The 23914-nt window shown below is 31.5% G+C and overlaps 1 protein-coding gene across 2 annotated transcripts in view; it reads left to right on the top strand.

The window, feature by feature from the left end:
• The window catches only part of LOC6048798 (probable G-protein coupled receptor CG31760), a 191818-nt gene that overhangs the window by 108594 nt on the left and 59310 nt on the right, over nucleotides 1-23914 (top strand). For both annotated transcript variants that reach the window (XM_038253566.1, XM_038253567.1), the window contains exons 3-7: nucleotides 4868-5054; nucleotides 11280-11478; nucleotides 14793-14957; nucleotides 15027-16011; nucleotides 17161-17369. In XM_038253566.1, coding sequence (XP_038109494.1) covers nucleotides 4868-5054; nucleotides 11280-11478; nucleotides 14793-14957; nucleotides 15027-16011; nucleotides 17161-17369 — 1745 coding nt within the window. The remainder of the gene's footprint in view (nucleotides 1-4867; nucleotides 5055-11279; nucleotides 11479-14792; nucleotides 14958-15026; nucleotides 16012-17160; nucleotides 17370-23914) is intronic.

Here is a 23914-nt window from a genome sequence, read left to right as displayed (position 1 = left end):
AAAAGGTTGTATAATTTAACTTATTTCATATTTTAGAACACATTTTACAACAAAAATTTAGATATTACTTTTCATTGAAATAATCAGTTACTTTTCATCGATTCGAAATCTTTGTGAGGCTGTATTTTAGAAACTATTTGTCCAATTTTAATAATCTGCGAAAGAAATTGTTTCAAATTGTCACAGCTTTCCAAAATATTTTCGAACGGGCTTTTCTTTCAAGAAGTTTTTTAAATGCAAAAAGTGAGATGAAACTTGAGAATGCAACATTTTATCAAACAAAAATGTAAGGTATTTTCAGATTGCAAATTAAATTGATTGAAAAAAAAATTGATTTTTTTTAAATCAAGACTAGCATTTTAAATGGGCTTAATATTCAATGTTTGGCACTTTTAAAATGTTAGTCTTGATTTAAAAATTTTCAGAATATTTTTTTCGAAAAGATTGAAAAATTTCACGAATGTTTCATATTTTAACATTGAAAGTCGGACCATTAGTTGCTGAGATATGGTCACTAGAAAATGGTGGGTTGTTTTAATGAGACTTAGAAAACTTCAATTTTCGTGCTTCTTTTTCTTAAAGCGGCTCTATCTCAGCAACCCGAGGTCCAATCTTCAATGTCTCTTAGACAATTTTGTAGCAAATTTTCTGAACTTTTAAAAAAAAATACTTTTAGAAATGGTCACTGATGGTCACTTTTTTTTAAATTGAAAAACTGCAAATATTTCGCTAAAATTAAAGTTTCGGTGGCTATATCTTGAAAACGGAGCCCTTTATCAAAAAATCTTAGAGTACTTTTCGATTGATAATTCAATTTTGCATTAAAAAATAATGTTGAACTTGTTTTAGCATAGCATAGCATAGCATAGCATTGGTGTCTACCCGTAGCTGCTACTTCGTTATTGACCAGGACCCCCAAACATTGCTCCGTGGACCACAGATGAAAAGTAGGAACCAATCATCACCCCTTCGCAATTTTCAAAGGTCCCTATCGTGCTGATCAATACCGACGCCGGCCACGACCAGTGGTAAGACACGGGGAAGTGGATGGGAATGTTAGCCGATACTTGAGTGATGGGACCGCCAAATCGACTGCGTCTCCGACAAAGTATCACATGAGTTTTGAGGGGTTAGTAAGATGGGTATTAGGTCAGGATTCACTGTGGTAGGTGATGCGACCATGAGCAATTTGTTTATCGGTTGAAATTTTAAAATCTTAGGCAGCCGGCTGCGGAAAGATACCTATCTAGGGATTTAAATATAGTATTAATTCGACCGCGATTCTCCAGAAATTCTCCGTCGGCGTGCCTTCCGATCAACGGTGATGTAGGAAGGGCTTCATTCATTAAAATTATTTTATATCATAAGCCTTAAAACATATCCGTCGACGTGCCTTCCGATCCTCGATGATATGGAAAGGACTTAATCCAGCAATACGACTTGCTTGTCTCAAAAAACAAAAATCGGATCGTTTCTATCGAAAACTATATAAAGAGAACAAAATAAAATTCATCTATGGGTTGTTTTCGACTGGTATACTTGTTGCGAGTTGTTTGTGGCTTTCTCAGTCAATAAAACAGATCAAACGATTTTGTTGTTTGAAATTGCCCGACGTTTCGGCTCGGGTTTGAGCCTTTTTCAAGGGAAACTATAATTGGTTGAAACAAGTTAAAATACACATCAAAACAAACAAAGAAAATGGACATACTTATGGTCTAATCGTTATCGTTAAAAACGTTAGTTGCAAACGGTGGGACGTGTCTAGGGGGATGGTGTTGTTTGTGGTGCTATTGGTACAAAATTGAACGGTTAGATTTGAACATAAAGCATAATTAAAGAACATGCTGCACAAACATGAGATTTGTTCGGAGATCTCATACTATCACTACGCACTGTTACGATCACTTGGCTACTTTTGGGACAACATGGGATTGGTACAGTTTTGGCTCAATAGTTTTGGCTCAAATGTTGGGTTCATTTTGGTTTTTGGTGAGTTCCTCTAGGGACATGTTTGTGCTGATATTGTTCCTGCGTGTAATATGTGTGTTGATGGAGTGTAGTATTCCTGTGTAGGTAGTGCCAAGCTTCTCTACATCGGTACGGTGGTTAACTGTGTTTGTTTTGACAGCAATATGACACATTTCCAATATCGGCAGAGCAGTGGATTTGAATGTATTGTCAATGATCTGGACCTTGTCCAGACCAAACGAGTGTCCCTCTTCAATACAATGCTCAATTAACGCAGTTCTATCCTTTAGCTTGTCTTTCTGCTCTTCGATATTGGTAATGCCACTTACCACTACAGATTGAAGTTTGTTTACATCGTGTTTGTGTCCGTACATTCTGGTTTGGAGTTTGTTTTTAGTCATGCCAATGTATGTCATTTGGCAGTTGTTACAGGGGATACTGTAAACAACTTTGGACTTTTGCAGAGGTTGTACTGGGTCACGGATGTTTTTGAGGATTTGGGAATTTGTTTTGAGGGTTTTGCGGGCTATTTTAGTGTTGGGAAAATCATTTTTATCGTTTGATCTGTTTTATTGACTGAGAAAGCCACAAACAACTCGCATAAAATTCATCGGCCAACGAACGTGCGAACAAAAAATAAATGAAAAAAGAAGAAGAAGAAATCCAATCACCCCATGTACACAAATAGCGACACAAAAGAGACGGAAAAAAAACGAAAAAAACAGGACTGCGCGTCCACACAGGCACCGCACTACTGATGCCATTATTTAATTATAATGACCAATCACCCCATGCACTCGAACAGCGACACAAAAGAGACGGAAAATAACACGAAAAAACAGGACTGCGCGTCCACACAGGCACAGGCACCGCACTACTGATCAAAAAATAATGTTGAACTTGTTTTTGCATGAAACTTCGATTTTTTCCAAAACTCACTATTTTTTCAAAAATTTATAACTTGGCGGCAGATTTTTTGACCATGTTTCTCTATGGCTCAAAAGTTGCGGATTTTTGTACCCTAAAACATATTAAAAAATCTCGAAAATCAAAAAAATTGTATTTTGGGATATTGAGTTTTAGTGAAAAAAAGTTGATTAAAAAATCAGCAAATTTTGTTTTCCGTGTACCTATTTTTTTCTCAAAAGTCCTCAACAATATCTACAACTTTGCCAAAGACACCAAATTGATCAGAAAATTCACTCAAAAGTTACAGCTGTTTGAATATTTACATACCATTTTTGTATGGACAGCAGCCAAAATTGTATGGAGACTTGTATGGGTGAACCAATGACGCAAAATAGCTTATTTGGTCATAGGGAAGGCCCCACAAAGTTTGAGCCAAATCAAAAAATACAAAAAATAAAAATGGTCGAAATCGGCCGATTTCGTAGAGCGTTGCTCACATTTCCATCTGTATGACCATCCCCCATAATTTTATGTAGACGTGTCTCCCAGATGATGGTAGTTTTGTGTTTCTTATTAATTCTCTTAATATTAAATTATAATATCATTATTAACATGTAATTAGTAAATAAATAAATAACTTTCAACTTCAATTAGAATGTGCTGACAAAAATACATCCAATGGAGAAACATTTTACCGGTGATCATTTGGACATCTGAAATTCCACAATCTGTACCCACTGAGAATTTTGGCTCGAGCCTCGAGTCGATCTGGCTCGAGCCTCGAGTCAATCTGGCTCGAGATCGAGCCTGAATCGAGTCGAGACTCGAGCCAAAATTCTTAGTGGCTAGGTACATAATTTCAATTCGTATAATGGAGAGCGTCGGCTTCCGAGACATTCTATGCACAGTAAGCATAGAAAAACGTAAGGGAAGTTTGTTCCACACATAAGGCGATAAAAACAGAATTTTCTACGGTTTTGTAGAACAAAGTTTCTGAAAAAGTACAATATTTCAAACCAACCTGCAAAATTCACTTAGAAGTGATGCAAAGGCGTATGGGACATTCATGCGGACAGGGGTATTAAAGTAACTGTCTCGATTCACCCCATGTGCCCAATGTTGTCAGTAATCATGTTTAACAGCATTCAGGTTATATTGCATTGTTTGGGCTCGTAAGAAATTATCAAAAAAAAATTTAGAAAAAATTAACGAAAACAATACAAAAATATAAATAAATTCACAAACATTCTAGTGGGAATGCTCACCATACCAAAACTGCAACTTTTCAACTCCCATAAACCTGACGGTGACCTTCGCTCCGTCCAATTCCCTAAAAGTTCGCCAACGCGGAACATTATTACGTAATAAAGAATAAGCTGAAAACGATTCCAGAGGCAAACATTTTCCACCCACGCAGATGACTTTTCCTTGTTTCATTAGATCCAAACCAAATAAAAATATTTTATTTTTTTTTTCAAACTTTACTTATAGCCTTCGAAAGCTGTTGATTCTTTCAACGAAATGTATATCATTGTGTTAACAAAATTCAACTTAAACATTATAAGATAAAAAGCCCTTTTAGGTGGATACAGTCTCATTTTGGCCACCGACTTCTGGTGAATCATATTTACGACCCTTATGCTCTCAAGAAACCAGCATATATTATAAGCCACCTTGTGATGCCTTTCCGTTTTCCGTTCGGCGTTTGGTCCAAAGTGGTTAAGGAAAGAATTTCGACCACTCTGGGTGTGTGTGTGTGGGACCGACTGTTGCAAAAATAATGTGAACCCATTTTCCCAAAAAAGAAGCTTGTCGAAAATGGCTAGTCCGTCTGAGAAGTTGAAAGGGTTATTTCCAGAAAGTCAATGTTAAAAGGTGTTTTAAATTTTGTGTTTGATATTCGATTTCAAAGAATAGTTATTTATTTTTAGTGTTAGTTTTTGTTTCTATGAATTTAACCAATCTCAATTTTTTTTTAATCCTCTTTCAGGAAGCCATCGAGGACTCGCTGCAGACCATCCACGACATTGCGACGGAAAACTTGGGCACCCTCTGCCTCACCAAGCAGTTCCGACCGCTGCGGATCACCCTGAATCCGGAACGGTACGCCGGCGCACGGCAAAAGGCCGATCTGGCCGCGGTCGTCCTGCAGGATGTCGGTGTGGCACGGCACTCTGGTGAGTTAATTTGTTTTTATTTCATTTTATTTTTCAAAGCAGCTCCCCCCTCGTCCTACACTCACAAAAGCGGAAAAGTCATTTGTTTCATTTGATGTGTGTTTGTATTTATCTTGCTGATAAAACACTCTAAGCTAATAATTTAAACAGCTAATCGCACAAAAACACACACACACATTTAAATTTATACACGTGACAGCGACGACGATGCATCGATGAGTGGGAAATAATAACAGAACACGAACTCGCAAAAGCTTCCAGCCACCCCCCAAAACAGTGAGCTTTTGCCGCTAGCTCAAGCTCCAGACTTCGTTCATTTTCCAACCCCATTATTTCCTAATATTTGCACGTACCGAGAGGGCTTGTATGTGAGTATGTCTGCTAAGCTGATTCAATTTTTCTTCAAAGGTTTCTTTTGGAATTGCTCGAAAAGTACTTTAAATGTTTTAGAGCGAAACCACGAATAGGGCATACCCCTTTGTTTGGGACGTTGTCAAGGCCTCACCAGTCTACCTGAAATTTTCAGGGGTTGTTTGGACATATATAACTATCATTTGGGCCTCATGTGAGCACTATAGGTCAATGGAAAAGGGTCAAATCGGGACACAATGTTTGTATGTTTAAATCCTCCAAATTCTTAAAATGTCGGTAACTAAAGCAAAATTCAATTCAATTTCAAGCAATTGGAAGGGCCAAAAAATACAACATAGTGAAAGGTGAAACAAACGAATTATTAAAAAAAATTAAGATGTCCACGGTATGGAGGAAGCAAAATATTATACACTCAAACCCCGAATGGGGTCACTTTTTAATTTGACACCCCTTTTACACGGAGTTCACACACTATATCAAACGTTTGTTTTGATGGTGTGTGTAAGCGCAGTTCGTCACTTTTTAGTTTGACTTTGATCAACCAACGGGGTACAAACTTAAAAAGTGTCAAACGAAAAAGTGACCGGGGGTTGAGTATAAATCGTGTTTGGCTTCATCCATAAAGTACGTCACGCTAAAATCAGCCAAAATTCCCCCTCACTCCCCTTTGTCACGCTTTCCCTATACTTATAACACGCAATGTCACACTTTCTCAGACCCCCCTACCCCCTTAGAGCGTGACATACTTTATGGATGACGCCTTTCACCTTCCTGATTAAGGATATGTTCAATTAAAAAAATCTTTTGGTGAAAATCGTGTTTTCAAGAAAACAATGTGTTTTTTCATACTAATGGAGACGCATGGTTCTAAATAAAAATTAAAAAAAATCAAAGGCAAAAGAAATGAAATCATTTCCGAATGATTTCATTTCTTTTGCCTTTGATTTTTTTTTTAATTTTTATTTAGAACCATGCGTCTCCATTAGTATGAAAAAACACATTGTTTTCTTGAAAACACGATTTTCCCCAAATGATTTTTTTAATTGAACACGTCATATAAAAGGGTTTCATAACAAATTATTGAAATTCATTTGAGCCACCATGTGACTCCTCCCATGGTTCTTTATATGGGCAAACAATTTTATTTTCTGAAAAACGCAATTTTCACCTATAGAATATTTTGAATCGAAGATATTTTTAATCGAAAGGTGAAACACAACTTTTTACGTAGAAATCTCCCAAGGATGTTTTCGATTTATAATATTTTGCCTCCTTGATACCGTGTGTCCACATAGATCGACCTGAAGCTTGTAGGGGACATCTGGGACTACCATCTAAGATTGAGAACGGTTTGCGTAAAACAGTCATATCACATAGACACTTTTTCTTCAAGTGAATTTTTCAGGTGTAACGCTCCATTCAAAAAGATTTTTATCGTATGATAAATTGTCTCCAATCTCCTCTTATAAGAGGGTGCTCTAAAATTTATGAAAACAAAGGTGTCCACGCAGAAGTCTCTTAATATATTTAAGTTTTTTTTAACGGAATCGTTTTTGTTATTTCGGCAAAGTTGTAGGTAATGATTTAGACTTTAAGGGAAAAAGATACAAGAAAAAGGAAGAAAAAAATCCGATTTTGATTTTACTGTTTATCATTAAAAAAATAATTATCTAAACATTTTCACTAAATTTAACGATTTTTCTGAAATGTTTAAGGAGCCTTTAAAAGACATGTTATGAGCAATAGTGCGAGATGGTGCAAAATCTGGTTTAGGAGATTTGATTTTTTTTTCAATCGTTTTTATGGGGAAATATCGATCACATGGACAAATGAATCATAAAAAACCTTAATATTTAAAAAAAAAACTTTTTTGAAGTTAAAGCTACTTTTAAACAAATATTTATTTTATAAGTAAAACTTTTTTAAAAGAAATGCACCCCTGAAAAACATAGTTTTGAAAAGCTGAGAAAATTTTCTACAATTTCCTTTCTTGAACTATGAAAATCAATTATCGAATAAGTCTTGAGACAACCTCGCAAGGAACTCAAATCGATGAAAATTAATTTTGCTATGTGTCTCCTAATTAGCCTGTAATTTTCAACTGACGATATCTCGGAATGTATTGGTTCGATTTTCAATGATTTTTTTTTAATTTTTCATATGTAAATATTTCAAAACTGTTATTATGTACTTGGTCTTAAGATCGAGTTTTTCACCAATGTGAAACAGGTCGTATCAAGGTGAACTCATGCCAAATATGAGCCCTCTACAACAAACGGAAGTGGGTAAAACGGGCATTGAAGTTTGAGGTCAAAAAACGTGAAAAATCTTAAAATTGCTCGCATTTCCGTAAAACTTCACCAATTCCAAATTTTTCAAGCGCTTCAAAATGTGTTATATTCATCCTGGATTGGTTTGACTTTATCTTTGAGCTTTTGCAAATTACTGTTAAAAATTGATATTTTTAAAACCCCAATATCTTTTTGTAACAACCATACTCCTATATACTATGTAATGAGAAAAGAAATCTATTTGCAGTCCTTTTCAAAAGTAAAAGCTTATTTTCAAATATTGAAATTATTTTCAATGAAAAGAGTATTTTAAGAATTTGCCTTTTAGAGATCATAAATATAATTATTTGCCTTTTAGAGATCATAAATATAATTATAAAGCTGTTTTTTTTCTTCCGTGTACCTTTTTTCGAAAAGTAATAACATAATTTCACACTCGTGTTGTCTTTTTTGAAGTGAGCAATTCGTTAAAGAATGGGCATATTCTCTGCAAATTTAAATATTGTATTTTTTTTAGTTTGATTATCATGCATACCTTTTCCAAACAGCCATTCTGCATCATTAGTTTGTCCATATAAATTTCCATACAAATTTGGCAGTTGTCGATACAAAAATGATACATGAAAATTCAAAAATCTGTATCTTTTGATGGAATTTTCTGATCGATGTGGTGTCTTCAGCGAAATTGTTGGTATGGATATGGACTACACTGAAAAAAATGATATACAGTTAAAAAATTTTTGGTGATTTTTAATTTCACTTTTTGTAACTAAAACTTGATTTGCAAAAAAAAACACTATTTTTATTTTATTTTTTTCATTTTCTGATATGTTTTAAGGGACACTAAATGCCAACTTTTCATAAATTTCCAGAATGAGCAAAAAATCTTTGACCGAGATATGAATTTGTGAATCAATACTATTTTTTTTTCTTCAAAAAATCGAAAAAAAAATTTAATTTGATTTTTTCATTTTTTGAAATGAATTTTTGATAAAGTGCACCGTTTTCAAGTTATAGCCATTTTCATGTAACTTTTTTGAAAATAGTCGTAGTTTTTCATCATTTAGAAAAAATGCACATGTTTGCCCACTTGAAAACAATATTTTTGAAAGCTGAGAAAATTCTCTATATTTTGCTTTTTTCAACTTTGTTGATACGACCCTTAGTTGCTGAGATATTGCCATGCAAAGGTTTAAAAACAAGAAAATTGTTGTTTTTCAAGTCTCACCCAAACAACCCACCATTTTCTAATCTCTATATCTCAGCAACTAATGGTCCGATATTTCAATATCAAAATATGAAACATTTGTGAAATTTTGTGATGTTTCGAAAAAAAAATATTTTAAGATTTTTTGAGTCATGAATAACATTTTAAAAGGGCAAGACATTCAATTTTACGCCCTTCTGAAATGTTGGTTCTAATTCATTTTTGAGTTATTACACAAGTTGGTCAAAATTCATTTCGTAGTGTTGCCAATTTTTTAAATATAAAAATATATATTGAAAAATGTGGAACAAATAAGTAAATAAGCTATTCTTATGTAATTTTCTAGAAAATAAACTAAAAAATAAGGTGTTCAACAATTTGTAACAGCCTAACACCTTTGTAACAACGATGGTGACAACGTTGGTGAGGAAGCAGCACGCAGGACATAAAATGAGAATCATAATTGAATTTTGCCAACACTTTTGCGGAGGCGATGAAGTGTAACTCTGTAGCAACACAACAAACGTGGGTCTCACACACACAACCACAAATTCTCCCACATTTACCCACACCACCGCGAAGTTCCTCATCATTATGCAGATGGGTTCGAACCTGAGGATGCTCTTTGCCTCCCCTCGTCTCACTCAATCTCTCTCATTGTGATGGGAAGAACTTTTTTTTTCCTCTCGCTGCTGCCTGACTTCGTATCTCATAAGTCAATGGGAAAAGTTTGGGAAATTTGAATATTTTGCCATTAGGCAGGGGGAATTTTTTCCGGCTCCTTTATTCCGGGACATACCGTGATGAAATTTTGACTAAATGTGAAGGTGGAAAGTGCTCGTTTGTGACAAAAGAAACGTTATTAATTCTGGGAACAAGTTTATTGAATGAAATTTTCACCGCAAACTCAATATCCGGTTTCAATGGTACGTTGAGCTTGAAAAGGCATGTGTTTTGATTGGAGGTAAACACCCCAAGTAACATTTTTTTCCAGGAGTTCTACAAGAGCTCTTCAAGATAGCTACAGCATAGCAGTTTGGACCGCGGTAGGATAAAATTCTCTTCAAAACTTCTTAAGGAGTTTGGAAGAGTACTAGAAGAGAGTTTTATCCTACCGCGGTCCAAACTGCTATGCTGTAGCTATCTTGAAGAGCTCTTGTAGAACTCCTGGAAAAAATGTTACTTGGGACGTGTGTTTTATCATTATTCAATTGAATTTATTTTTTTTCTCCAAATTTTGCTTATTTAATTCGTTATTTTACAAATTTGGACTGTAAAACCAATGAATAATCTTAAGCATTACTGATAGCTGAATTGCAAAATATTTTCAATAGCCATTTTAGAATTTGTTTAGCAACTTTACAGTTCAACCATCAAACTCACCTAGATTCAAAATATTAATCATCACCACTCTAAACCTGTTAGTTGCTGGTAGTCATGGTGGCCTAATTCCTCTTCGGTTTAACTAGAATATGGCTGGCAAACTTGCGCGCAAATTGAGTGTTTTCGATGGGCGATTGATTGACGGCATCCATAAGCCAATTATCATTAATTTGATGAACGTTCACCCCTAATTGGCATCAAATCTCTGAACCACTAAACAGCCAGCAGCAGCAACAGCAACTCTACCGAACTTACTCGCTATCTCCAGTGTACTCTCGAAGGACCTGGCTGCCAGGATTCCAGGCTCTAATCCCGCTCTTCACAGCACAAGGCATCAATTTATTATTCTCGAACATGCCCCAAACCACACCACACTCACACATATAGTTTTGCCCCAACCACCACGTTATGACTACGTAATTGGGCTGGTGGCGGCTGTGGGGGTGGGGGTGAGATTGTGCCATGCCAATCCTTCATGAATCGATCGGATCCTGGCGAGCAATTAATTCATCAATCAACCGTTGATGTGCTCTTCCAGGGAGTGACAAACGTTGAAGGTCATAGCGGATGATGATGACGGTGGTAGTGGCCAACGAACCAGGACAATCTGGAACAGGTTTTCCCAGAAAGCGTTCAACCGAGGCTGTTAGTAAATAATCTACCTAGGTTGGTTGTGCCTTAATCTGCTAAGCGTATTCGCTAGAGGTGTTTGTGGTCGTGGCTTTAGTTAATATGAAACTTGTGGGAGGAAATTTCAACCAACATTGTTTGTACACTCCAGGGCAGAAAAGGGAGTATAAACCAAACCTCGAACCCCTTTCCCAGTGAAAATATTTACCGTCAAAACAATGGTTTCTCTGATTAGCTGGGTATCGAGAATGTAATCATTCCAACCTACGCGTTCATCAAATTAGCACAAAAGAATAAGGACTAACCCAATCTCTTCAAAAATCTTCCATCACCCACGCGCAGGTCTTCTGGACGCCCTGGCAAAGGGGCTGCTGTCGGACCAGCACGTAACCAGCGCCCGCATTCTGTCGATCAACATGTCCGACGGGATGGTGGCCAACTCGGTCTGGTGGAACAAGCCAACGAGTGGGATGGCGGGCCCGATCCGGACCGAAGAGGAGGGAATTGCGATCGGGAAGAGTCCCGATCCGAGCTATCCATGGTAAGTGAAGTTTTGTATTTTTTTTATTATGCACTCAATCCAAAGATTACTGAGAAGCGATGACATTGCATTGCAGCACAACTGCAAATAAATGATGAGATTATTTTACAATGGACCATCTTGGTAAATAATCTTAAAACAGAGCAATTCCAGCTCAAATCAGGAATTTTTCTGGTACTTTTGTACCCGACCCTCTCCGATTTCAATGAAACTTTATAGACATGTTATCCCAGACCTATATAAGCCACTTTTGTGTATATGGAGTCAATAGTTCTCGAAAACAACATTTGAGAAGGGAGTAAGGTATTTAAATATTTTTGTATTTTGCAATTTAAAAATTACGGTATCTCGAAGCAGTTGCGTCGTATCAAAAAGTGGTCATGGACAAACTTGTAGGAAATTGGGCGAGCTTTCTGAAAAAATACACTGAAACAAAAATACACGCCACTTATATGAGATTTTTTGATTTTTAAGTCTAAAACTTAAATTTAAAGGTGATGTAACGATTTTTTTCGTTCATAATTTTTGAGGAAATAGCCTAAGATGTTACCAAAAGACTGACGAAAAATGCAGGATGGTATGTCTCTCCTAAAAAAAATACAAAAATCATTTACTAAAACTGTTTTTTTGAAAAGTGTTCTAAACGTCGAAATTTTCAAAAACCGGTAGTGGAAATCGATTCCCCAGATAATTTTACATAAAAGTTTCCATATTGACCATTGTCCTCTGTCCAATCCTTGTGAAGATATAGCGGTTTTAAAAATAAAAATGTTGAAAAAATAGGTTTTTTGTGGTTTTTGGCAATGTCTATACGACAGACTTGTAAATATTTTTACTGGAAAGCTCGTCCAATTTCCCATAAGTTTGTCTTTGACAGCGTTTTTATTTGACTCGTTTAAATATTTACATGAACTTATTTACCAACCAGGTTTCTACCACACTAAAAAAATATCTTTTCCATTTTCAGTTATGAGCAATGTAATGAAGCTTATATCTACAAGCCCATACATCCAATTGAAATAATGTCAAGGACAAACTTATGAGAAATTGGACAACCAGTAAACATATTTCCGAGACTGAAAAATCAAGTCTGTCATATAGAAATTGCAAAAAACCACAAAAAAAAACTATTTTCCTAAACATTAAGATTCTTCTTTCCAATGATTTTTGGTTGGAAATTTGAATTTTTACGATTTTTCAACCGAAGGCCTCCTAGCGGCGTTGTAGGGCTGTAGATGATATTTTTAGGCAAATCCATCGTAAAACTACTTACATTCACTGTCATTCTCGAATGGCGAAACGGCCTGCAATTTCATCGCCAAAAATATCAGTACTAAAAACAGTGAAAAGTATTCTTTTGCAATTCCGTCGCGAATCTGCTTACTTTTCCTGTCATTCTCGAGCGATGAAAACAAATAAATGTTCATTACCAGTGCTGAAACGTTTCAAATTGTTGCTGAAAAGTTGATCATTTCAGGACTAATATTGAAAAGTAACATCCTTCAATTATTTTTTTGTTTGAACGGTGAATTTACTTAAGGAGTTACATACATGTAAATCGGTAAAAATGTCAGAGGTTCGTATGAGCACCCACTTACATTTTTGTAAATCAGTTTCCCGAGCAGACGGAAACAACTTGGAAATCATATTTTTTGATATTTGAAAATACTAGACCAATAACATTTAATGTTATTTATAACAGAATTTGTTATTCGTCATTATGATTTTTCATAACAGACAAATAATATTTTTAGTTATTCTTCAAACAAATCTTTGTTATTATTTTTTTGTTAAATCCGATTAATCCGATCATCCCATTAACAGTTGGAGGTATTCTTCCAAAACCAAAAATGTCAAAGTTGTTTTGGCTTTCACCCAATATCAGACCGATAACAAATTTTGTTATAATAACATAAACTGTTATTTAACCCTTATGCAAAAAAATGGATTTTTCAAGAAGATTCCATAACACATTCTGTTATTTAAACAGTATTTGTTATTGAAATGGCATGAATTTTGTTATTACCGTCTGCCCGGGTTTCAGGGCATTACGATATACATTTTTTGCAATTCTGTCGTGAAGCTACTTACTTTTCCTGTCATTCTTGAACGACGAAATAGCCTACTTTTCTGTACCAAAAATAACAGAATCGAATAGCAACACTTTTCAAAATAAATGCTGAAAAGTTGAACTTTTCAGCACTTGTTTCAAATAGTAACACTTTTCAACAATTTTTTGATTTAAACGATTTATTGACAAAGTACATGAAAATTTGACTTAAAATTTCACTCAGTGTGTGTTTTTTGGAATTGCAAAAAATGTTGTATGGAACTCGTTGCAAAACTTGATTTTTTCAGCACTCTTCGTATTTATCCAACTCGGTGAACCTCTTTGGATAAATGTACGACTCGTGCTGAAAAAATCCTCTTTTTGCAACTTGTTACATAAACTACTATTCCTACTTCCATTTGAGTGCTGAAAAGTCCAAAACGTCAGCTCTTGATTTGGAGTTTGACGCATATCTTGATGGAAAACAACATTCAAGAGGTAAAACAAATTTTTCATTTAAAAAAAAAAATCAAATTCAAAGGGTGTTTTTCGGAATTGCAAAACTTATTTTTTTTTCCAGCACAATTGTACGGCTCTTGCTAAAAAAAATCTGCTTTAACAACTTTTTGCACAAGCTACAATTACGACGTTTTCGTGTTATCTTGTCGCACGTCGCTTCTTGACGTTCCGAGATAACGAATTTTAATGTTTGACTTTGAATAAACAAAAAAAATAGAGTACGCAATGTAAACAATATTGCATTGTCCCGAAGTTTCGTTAAATTTGGTTGCCGGAGTCCCGAGTTATAATTACAAATGTCTACGGTAGTCGGGAAGTTACGTGTGTCAAACGCGTTTGACCTGAATTCCCTTTGGCAAGTTGTCACACTTACAGCAATTTTCAGGGTGGATCCAGATAGCACGACAAGTTCGAAAGTTCTTTCATATGAAATGTGACAACAACGGAGTTTTTTCAGTGTTTATTGAATCTGTAAGGTTAAACGATGAGGCATCGTGAGCTGCACAAAATGGCGTTCTAAACTCAATCTGACCCAAAATGCACGTACGACAAGTTAGCACGACAACGATGATTTGGTGAACATTGTTTGGATTCAGATCACAACGTTTTGGGAAAACATGATAAATCGAGCTTTAAAAAACTTTGACTATTAACATAGTTAAAATTAAACTTCATGGCACAGTTCCGACTCAACCTTGTTTACAAACAAATCAAATAATTCCGGCATTTTTTTCCTTCTCACCAGGTTCGAGGACGAATCCTCCTCGCCGGGGCTGCGTTCACCCAAGTTCGCACCCTCACCACTAAACATATCGTACCGGGGCTGGTGGACGTACCCGTACTACTCCTGCACCCACAAGCGCTGGATCCTGTCGTACAGCGTCGCGATACCACCGATGGGAAGGCACGGGTAAGTTCTGAGGGCTTTTGGGCGTTTCGGTTGAATTGGGATTAAAGTAAGGGTTTTGGGTCGTTCCAGATTGCGTGGCTTCCTGAGCATCGACATCGACATCTCGGATCTGCAGGTCAACCAGTGTGACAACGCGAACAAGCTGGAGATCATGAGCTACAACTACCACCTTAGACAATACTATCCGTTTGTGCGGAACATTAAGCTCAGCGAGGAGAACGAACAGCTGAACCAGATCGAGGCATTCCACGGGTCGCACAAGTGTCACGTGCACAGCATGCGGTGCGTGTACCGGCCGGTCAGCGTTACGGCGGCGGCCATCAACATGAACTACAATCACTACAGCAACACGAGCAGCTTCACGAACGCCACCGGGGGAAGTGGCGCGGCCATGATCAGCAAGAGCCTTCGGATCATCCAAGGCTGGACGCGGGGGGCGTACGAGTGCAAGTGCCGGGACGGGTTCTACTCGTTGCCACATCCGCAGGGCTTCAACGGGAGCATCATGGAGGTGGCCTTTCAGGAGTACCGGGACAACATTAGTTCCTACTACATGGACGTGTTCGTTTGTGTCCGGTGTGCGCCCGGGTGTGCCACCTGTACGGGACCAGAACCGTGCCTAGCCAGTTACAACTGGGTGTTCAGGACGACCCTGCTCACCTTCTCGGTGATGTGTGCCGGCTTCACCGTAGTTCTGGTGCTGTACATGTACCAGCACCGCAAGGTCAAGGTGTTCAAGGTGGCCAGTCCGATCTTCCTCACCATCACCCTGCTGGGTTGTGCCTTCATGTATCTGGAGATGGCGGCCATCTTCCCGATCCTGGACACGTACTCGTGCATCGCCACCAAGTGGACCCGCCACATGGGCTTCTGCGTGACCTACACGGCACTGCTCATGAAGACCTGGCGCGTCTCGCTGACCTACCGCGTCAAGTCGGCCCACAAGGTCAAGCTGACCGACAAGCAGCTGCTCCAGTGGATGGTCCCGATTCTACTGGTGATGCTCATCTATCTGGGCACGTGGACACTGTCCGCACCACCGACGGCCGAAAAGGTAAGTCCCCCCTCCAAATTACCATCCAAATTGAAACGCACCTTCATAAATATTTAATGACCATGTCCTTTGAACTGATTGTCACACCGGTGCCAATTCACATGCAGAGTGAGCAACCCCCGGGGGAAAAATTCTGACCAATTTCTGTTTTGGAGTTGTCAGTCCGAGTTTGGCCTGATTTTATTTGCTGTTCATTTTATGAGTGGGAAAGTTTTTGTTTTTCATTTTTCATCCAAGTCGGCTTCGAGTCGAGTTGAATAAAGTGTTGGTTTGGCGGCGGCGGCGGCGGCTGCTGAAGCAACAGTTGCGAGTGTTGAATAAACTTTTGTTCGTTTATTCATATGTTGGAGATCAGTGTGAAAAAGTTTTCAACACTGCATGCAATGGGAATAAGTTGAAAAATTAATTTGCGCTGTGCCACTCGGACTCGGCATTTGTGTGCAATCTAGAACCGAAGTGCGGTTAGAAAGATGAATTATTTATGAGGTGAATGTTTGTTTTATTTCATTACTCAAACAAAGGACAGCCTCTGTATCTAAGTGTGGAGCATGATACTTTAGTATAATCCGTTTTGAAATAGTTTCGATCGCCAAATTTTATGGATTTTGCAACTTTCGAGCTATCGCCACTAGAGCTGTTGATGTTATCATCATTATGGAAACATTAATTAATTTAAGTTAGTTACAGGCACATAGCCATTTATTTTGCAGACTCCTGTACACGTAAATAATCAGACAAACAAACAGACATCGTGTGATCTTCACGCGTAATTAATTATGACACAATGCGTCAAACATTGACGCAAATCTGTAAACAGTAACGCACAAATCGCTGAATCAATACTCTTGACAGCATCGCCCGTTGAATCCACACAGGAAATGAGCCTCATTTCCGTTCGTTTCAAATATGGCAATTTACGTTCACAAACACACACTCCATAATTCCTCGAATCCTTGGAGCTTTTGTACAATGATTGCGTTTCGTGTTCAAACGGTTTTGTGTAACTCAAACCCCTCACGGGAAAGCCTACAGGCCGGGGCTAATTAACTCCGACAGCGAACGTGGCCCATCAACATTTGGATCCTTCGCCGGGATTTCACGAATCTGATTGACCTCAACATTTTCAACCTCATTCTCTCTGTTTTGCAGATCGTCGACCAGAATGGACTTATATTTAAACAATGCTCGTACAACTGGTGGGACCACAGTCTGGCCATCGGCGAGGTCCTGTTCCTGGCGTGGGGCATCCGCGTCTGCTACAACGTCCGCAACGCAGAATCCCTGTACAACGAGGCCCGGCTCATCTCGTACGCCATCTACAATATCGCGCTCGTTAACACCACCATGGTGGCGTTCCAGTGAGTACCCGTGGCCCCGTGCCATTTTACTTCCAAATGCCATTTGTTTGCGGTTTCTGTGCGATCCAGGTGTGCAATTCTCTGGGATTTTGAAGATTCCTTTCGACTATTTTATTCGTGTCTTGATTTTTCCAGGAGCTTTGAACAAATGGTTATTCTTTTTTATATGACCACTTAAGGGGTTTCATTCATGTAGAAAATCACAAAATTCCACATTACAGAAAATTTATTGAATCTAGTAAAAATATGATTAAATCCCTCCTGAAAGTTTCATGAAGATATATAGAGATGGGATTGTACAAATTGGCTGAAATTCGGGACGAAGACTCTCAAGACATATTTCGTGTGCATGACGAAGCCCGAATTTTTTCTTTAAAAAAAATCAAAAATCAAAAACTGTCGATTTTTTTATATAAAAAACACAAAAATATTTTTATATTTTTTAAAATGAGTTTTTTGAGGCTTTTGTCATGCAAACAGGACCGGGTTAACGAGTTTTCACCAATTTTTGCCTTCCTCACTGAGGTAAGGCTATAATCCTGCTCTAAAAATGAACTTTTTATCAAAAGCTCAAAGACCCACCTTCATGTATACATATCGACTCAGAATCGAAAACTGAAAAAATGTCTGTGTGTGTATGTGTGTGTGTATGTGTGTGTGTATGTGTGTGTATCAGGGGCGCCGACTCTGGGGGGGCACGGTACTTTTTGCTCCCCTTAAAATTGGGCAGGGGGGACAGCCCATACATTGTGCCCCCCCAGAAATTTTAGAAGAAAAATATTCTTATTTTAAATATTACAAAAAAAAATCACAGAAATAATTGAAAATAATATTTAAAACTGAATTGGAATTGGATAGAATTCTTGTAAGCGAATCTGTAAAATAGTTCAAAATTTTTTTTTTTTTAAATCGACAACGTTTCATCTATACTACTGCGCTCTCTTATGCTAACTAGGTAGGAAAACCAGCAAGCTTAGTATACAAGAGCAAACTTACGCAAACTCTTGTCAAAACAATCATCAAGTTTTCAGACGCAACATTCTGCGATTTGCCATTGTAGATCAGGATTTAGCGAAAATAAACTGAAACACTTTTCAAAACGGTCATTTGATGACAGCTTTACATTAAAAAAAAGCTGATAAATTCGATATTTTTTTGAGTAATTTTAGGTATTTTTTTTTCTTGATTTCTTTTTAAAAAATTGCAAATTTTTGGTCGTATCAAGTTGTCATAATGCTTTTTTTGATTTTATTAAAAACCGTTTGTTTCTTAAATTATTAAATTCTGAAATTCTTAAATTCTTAAATTCTTAAATTCTTAAATTCTTAAATTCTTAAATTCTTAAATTCTTAAATTCTTAAATTCTTAAATTCTTAAATTCTTAAATTCTTAAATTCTTAAATTCTTAAATTCTTAAATTCTTAAATTCTTAAATTTTAAATTCTTAAATTCTTAAATTCTTAAATTCTTAAATTCTTAAATTCTTAAATTCTTAAATTCTTAAATTCTTAAATTCTTAAATCTTAAATTCTTAAATTCTTAAATTCTTAAATTCTTAAATTCTTAAATTCTTAAATTCTTAAATTTTAAATTCTTAAATTTAAATTCTTAAATTCTTAAATTCTTAAATTCTTAAATTCTTAAATTCTTAAATTCTTAAATTTTCTTAAATTCTTAAATTCTTAAATTTTAAATTCTTAAATTTAAATTCTTAAATTCTTAAATTTAAATTCTTAAATTCTTAAATTTAAATTTAAATTTTAAATTCTTAAATTCTTAAATTCTTAAATTTAAATTTTAAATTCTTAAATTTAAATTCTTAAATTCTTAAATTCTTAAATTCTTAAATTCTTAAATTCTTAAATTCTTAAATTTTAAATTCTTAAATTCTTAAATTTTAAATTCTTAAATTTTAAATTTTAAATTCTTAAATTCTTAAATTCTTAAATTCTTAAATTCTTAAATTCTTAAATTTTAAATTCTTAAATTTAAATTCTTAAATTCTTAAATTTAAATTTAAATTTAAATTTAAATTTTAAATTTAAATTTTAAATTTTAAATTCTTAAATTTTAAATTCTTAAATTCTTAAATTCTTAAATTTTAAATTCTTAAATTCTTAAATTTTAAATTCTTAAATTCTTAAATTCTTAAATTCTTAAATTCTTAAATTCTTAAATTCTTAAATTTTAAATTCTTAAATTCTTAAATTCTTAAATTCTTAAATTCTTAAATTCTTAAATTCTTAAATTCTTAAATTCTTAAATTTAAATTCTTAAATTTTAAATTCTTAAATTCTTAAATTTAAATTCTTAAATTCTTAAATTCTTAAATTCTTAAATTCTTAAATTTAAATTCTTAAATTCTTAAATTCTTAAATTTTAAATTTAAATTCTTAAATTCTTAAATTCTTAAATTCTTAAATTCTTAAATTCTTAAATTCTTAAATTCTTAAATTTAAATTTTAAATTCTTAAATTCTTAAATTCTTAAATTCTTAAATTCTTAAATTCTTAAATTCTTAAATTTAAATTCTTAAATTCTTAAATTCTTAAATTCTTAAATTTTAAATTTTAAATTCTTAAATTCTTAAATTCTTAAATTCTTAAATTCTTAAATTCTTAAATTCTTAAATTCTTAAATTCTTAAATTCTTAAATTCTTAAATTCTTAAATTCTTAAATTTTAAATTCTTAAATTCTTAAATTCTTAAATTCTTAAATTTAAATCTTAAATTCTTAAATTCTTAAATTCTTAAATTCTTAAATTCTTAAATTCTTAAATTCTTAAATTCTTAAATTCTTAAATCTTAAATTCTTAAATTCTTAAATTCTTAAATTTTAAATTTAAATTCTTAAATTCTTAAATTCTTAAATTCTTAAATTCTTAAATTCTTAAATTCTTAAATTCTAAATTCTTAAATTCTTAAATTCTTAAATTCTTAAATTCTTAAATTCTTAAATTCTTAAATTCTTAAATTCTTAAATTCTTAAATTCTTAAATTCTTAAATTCTTAAATTTTAAATTCTTAAATTTTAAATTCTTAAATTCTTAAATTTAAATTCTTAAATTCTTAAATTCTTAAATTCTTAAATTCTTAAATTCTTAAATTTAAATTCTTAAATTCTTAAATTTTAAATTCTTAAATTCTTAAATTCTTAAATTTAAATTCTTAAATTCTTAAATTCTTAAATTCTTAAATTCTTAAATTCTTAAATTCTTAAATTCTTAAATTCTTAAATTCTTAAATTCTTAAATTCTTAAATTCTTAAATTCTTAAATTTAAATTCTTAAATTCTTAAATTCTTAAATTCTTAAATTCTTAAATTCTTAAATTCTTAAATTCTTAAATTCTTAAATTCTTAAATTCTTAAATTCTTAAATTCTTAAATTCTTAAATTCTTAAATTCTTAAATTCTTAAATTCTTAAATTCTTAAATTCTTAAATTCTTAAATTCTTAAATTCTTAAATTCTTAAATTTTAAATTCTTAAATTCTTAAATTCTTAAATTTAAATTCTTAAATTCTTAAATTCTTAAATTTAAATCTTAAATTCTTAAATTCTTAAATTCTTAAATTCTTAAATTCTTAAATTCTTAAATTCTTAAATTCTTAAATTCTTAAATTCTTAAATTTTAAATTCTTAAATTCTTAAATTCTTAAATTCTTAAATTCTTAAATTCTTAAATTCTTAAATTCTTAAATTCTTAAATTCTTAAATTCTTAAATTTAAATTCTTAAATTCTTAAATTCTTAAATTCTTAAATTCTTAAATTCTTAAATTCTTAAATTCTTAAATTTAAATTCTTAAATTCTTAAATTCTTAAATTCTTAAATTCTTAAATTCTTAAATTCTTAAATTCTAAATTCTTAAATTCTTAAATTCTTAAATTCTTAAATTCTTAAATTTTAAATTCTTAAATTCTTAAATTCTTAAATTCTTAAATTCTTAAATTCTTAAATTCTTAAATTCTTAAATTCTTAAATTCTTAAATTCTTAAATTCTTAAATTCTTAAATTCTTAAATTCTTAAATTCTTAAATTCTTAAATTCTTAAATTTTAAATTCTTAAATTCTTAAATTCTTAAATTTTAAATTCTTAAATTTTAAATTCTTAAATTCTTAAATTCTTAAATTCTTAAATTCTTAAATTTAAATTCTTAAATTCTTAAATTCTTAAATTCTTAAATTCTTAAATTCTTAAATTCTTAAATTCTTAAATTCTTAAATTCTTAAATTTTAAATTCTTAAATTCTTAAATTCTTAAATTTAAATTCTTAAATTCTTAAATTCTTAAATTTAAATTCTTAAATTCTTAAATTTTAAATTCTTAAATCTTAAATTCTTAAATTCTTAAATTTAAATTCTTAAATTCTTAAATTTTAAATTCTTAAATTCTTAAATTTTAAATTCTTAAATTCTTAAATTCTTAAATTTTAAATTTTAAATTCTTAAATTTAAATTCTTAAATTCTTAAATTCTTAAATTCTTAAATTCTTAAATTCTTAAATTCTTAAATTCTTAAATTCTTAAATTCTTAAATTCTTAAATTCTTAAATTCTTAAATTCTTAAATTCTTAAATTCTTAAATTCTTAAATTCTTAAATTCTTAAATTCTTAAATTCTTAAATTCTTAAATTCTTAAATTCTTAAATTCTTAAATTCTTAAATTCTTAAATTCTTAAATTCTTAAATTCTTAAATTCTTAAATTCTTAAATTCTTAAATTTAAATTCTTAAATTCTTAAATTCTTAAATTCTTAAATTCTTAAATTCTTAAATTCTTAAATTCTTAAATTCTTAAATCTTAAATTCTTAAATTCTTAAATTCTTAAATTCTTAAATTCTTAAATTCTTAAATTCTTAAATTCTTAAATTCTTAAATTCTTAAATTCTTAAATTCTTAAATTTAAATTCTTAAATTCTTAAATCTTAAATTCTTAAATTCTTAAATTCTTAAATTCTTAAATTCTTAAATTTAAATTTAAATTCTTAAATTCTTAAATTCTTAAATTCTTAAATTCTTAAATTCTTAAATTCTTAAATTCTTAAATTCTTAAATTCTTAAATTCTTAAATTCTTAAATTCTTAAATTTAAATTCTTAAATTTTAAATTCTTAAATTCTTAAATTCTTAAATTCTTATTCTTAAATTTTAAATTTTAAATTCTTAAATTCTTAAATTCTTAAATTCTTAAATTTAAATTCTTAAATTCTTAAATTCTTAAATTCTTAAATTCTTAAATTCTTAAATTCTTAAATTCTTAAATTCTTAAATTCTTAAATTCTTAAATTTTAAATTCTTAAATTCTTAAATTCTTAAATTCTTAAATTCTTAAATTCTTAAATTCTTAAATTCTTAAATTCTTAAATTCTTAAATTCTTAAATTCTTAAATTCTTAAATTCTTAAATTCTTAAATTCTTAAATTCTTAAATTCTTAAATTTTAAATTCTTAAATTCTTAAATTTTAAATTCTTAAATTCTTAAATTTTAAATTCTTAAATTTAAATTCTTAAATTCTTAAATTCTTAAATTTAAATTCTTAAATTCTTAAATTCTTAAATTCTTAAATTCTTAAATTCTTAAATTCTTAAATTCTTAAATTCTTAAATTCTTAAATTCTTAAATTCTTAAATTCTTAAATTCTTAAATTCTTAAATCTTAAATTCTTAAATTTTAAATCTTAAATTCTTAAATTCTTAAATTTAAATTCTTAAATTCTTAAATTCTTAAATTCTTAAATTCTTAAATTCTTAAATTCTTAAATTTTAAATTCTTAAATTCTTAAATTCTTAAATTTTAAATTCTTAAATTCTTAAATTCTTAAATTCTTAAATTCTTAAATTCTTAAATTCTTAAATTCTTAAATTCTTAAATTCTTAAATTCTTAAATTCTTAAATTCTTAAATTTTAAATTCTTAAATTCTTAAATTCTTAAATTCTTAAATTCTTAAATTCTTAAATTCTTAAATTTTAAATTTTAAATTCTTAAATTCTTAAATTCTTAAATTTAAATTCTTAAATTCTTAAATTCTTAAATTCTTAAATTCTTAAATTCTTAAATTCTTAAATTCTTAAATTTAAATTTAAATTCTTAAATTCTTAAATTCTTAAATTCTTAAATTCTTAAATTCTTAAATTCTTAAATTCTTAAATTCTTAAATTCTTAAATTCTTAAATTCTTAAATTCTTAAATTCTTAAATTCTTAAATTCTTAAATTCTTAAATTCTTAAATTTTAAATTCTTAAATTCTTAAATTCTTAAATTCTTAAATTTTAAATTCTTAAATTTTAAATTCTTAAATTCTTAAATTTTAAATTTTAAATTCTTAAATTCTTAAATTCTTAAATTCTTAAATTCTTAAATTCTTAAATTCTTAAATTCTTAAATTTAAATTCTTAAATTCTTAAATTTAAATTCTTAAATTCTTAAATTCTTAAATTCTTAAATTTAAATTCTTAAATTCTTAAATTCTTAAATTCTTAAATTCTTAAATTCTTAAATTCTTAAATTCTTAAATTCTTAAATTCTTAAATTCTTAAATTCTT

This window comes from Culex quinquefasciatus, chromosome 2, assembly GCF_015732765.1.
Source record: "Culex quinquefasciatus strain JHB chromosome 2, VPISU_Cqui_1.0_pri_paternal, whole genome shotgun sequence".
NCBI classification, from domain to species: Eukaryota; Metazoa; Arthropoda; class Insecta; order Diptera; family Culicidae; genus Culex; species Culex quinquefasciatus.
Note: the sequence above shows the minus strand (reverse complement) of the source record. Positions and strands in the feature narration are given on the sequence as shown.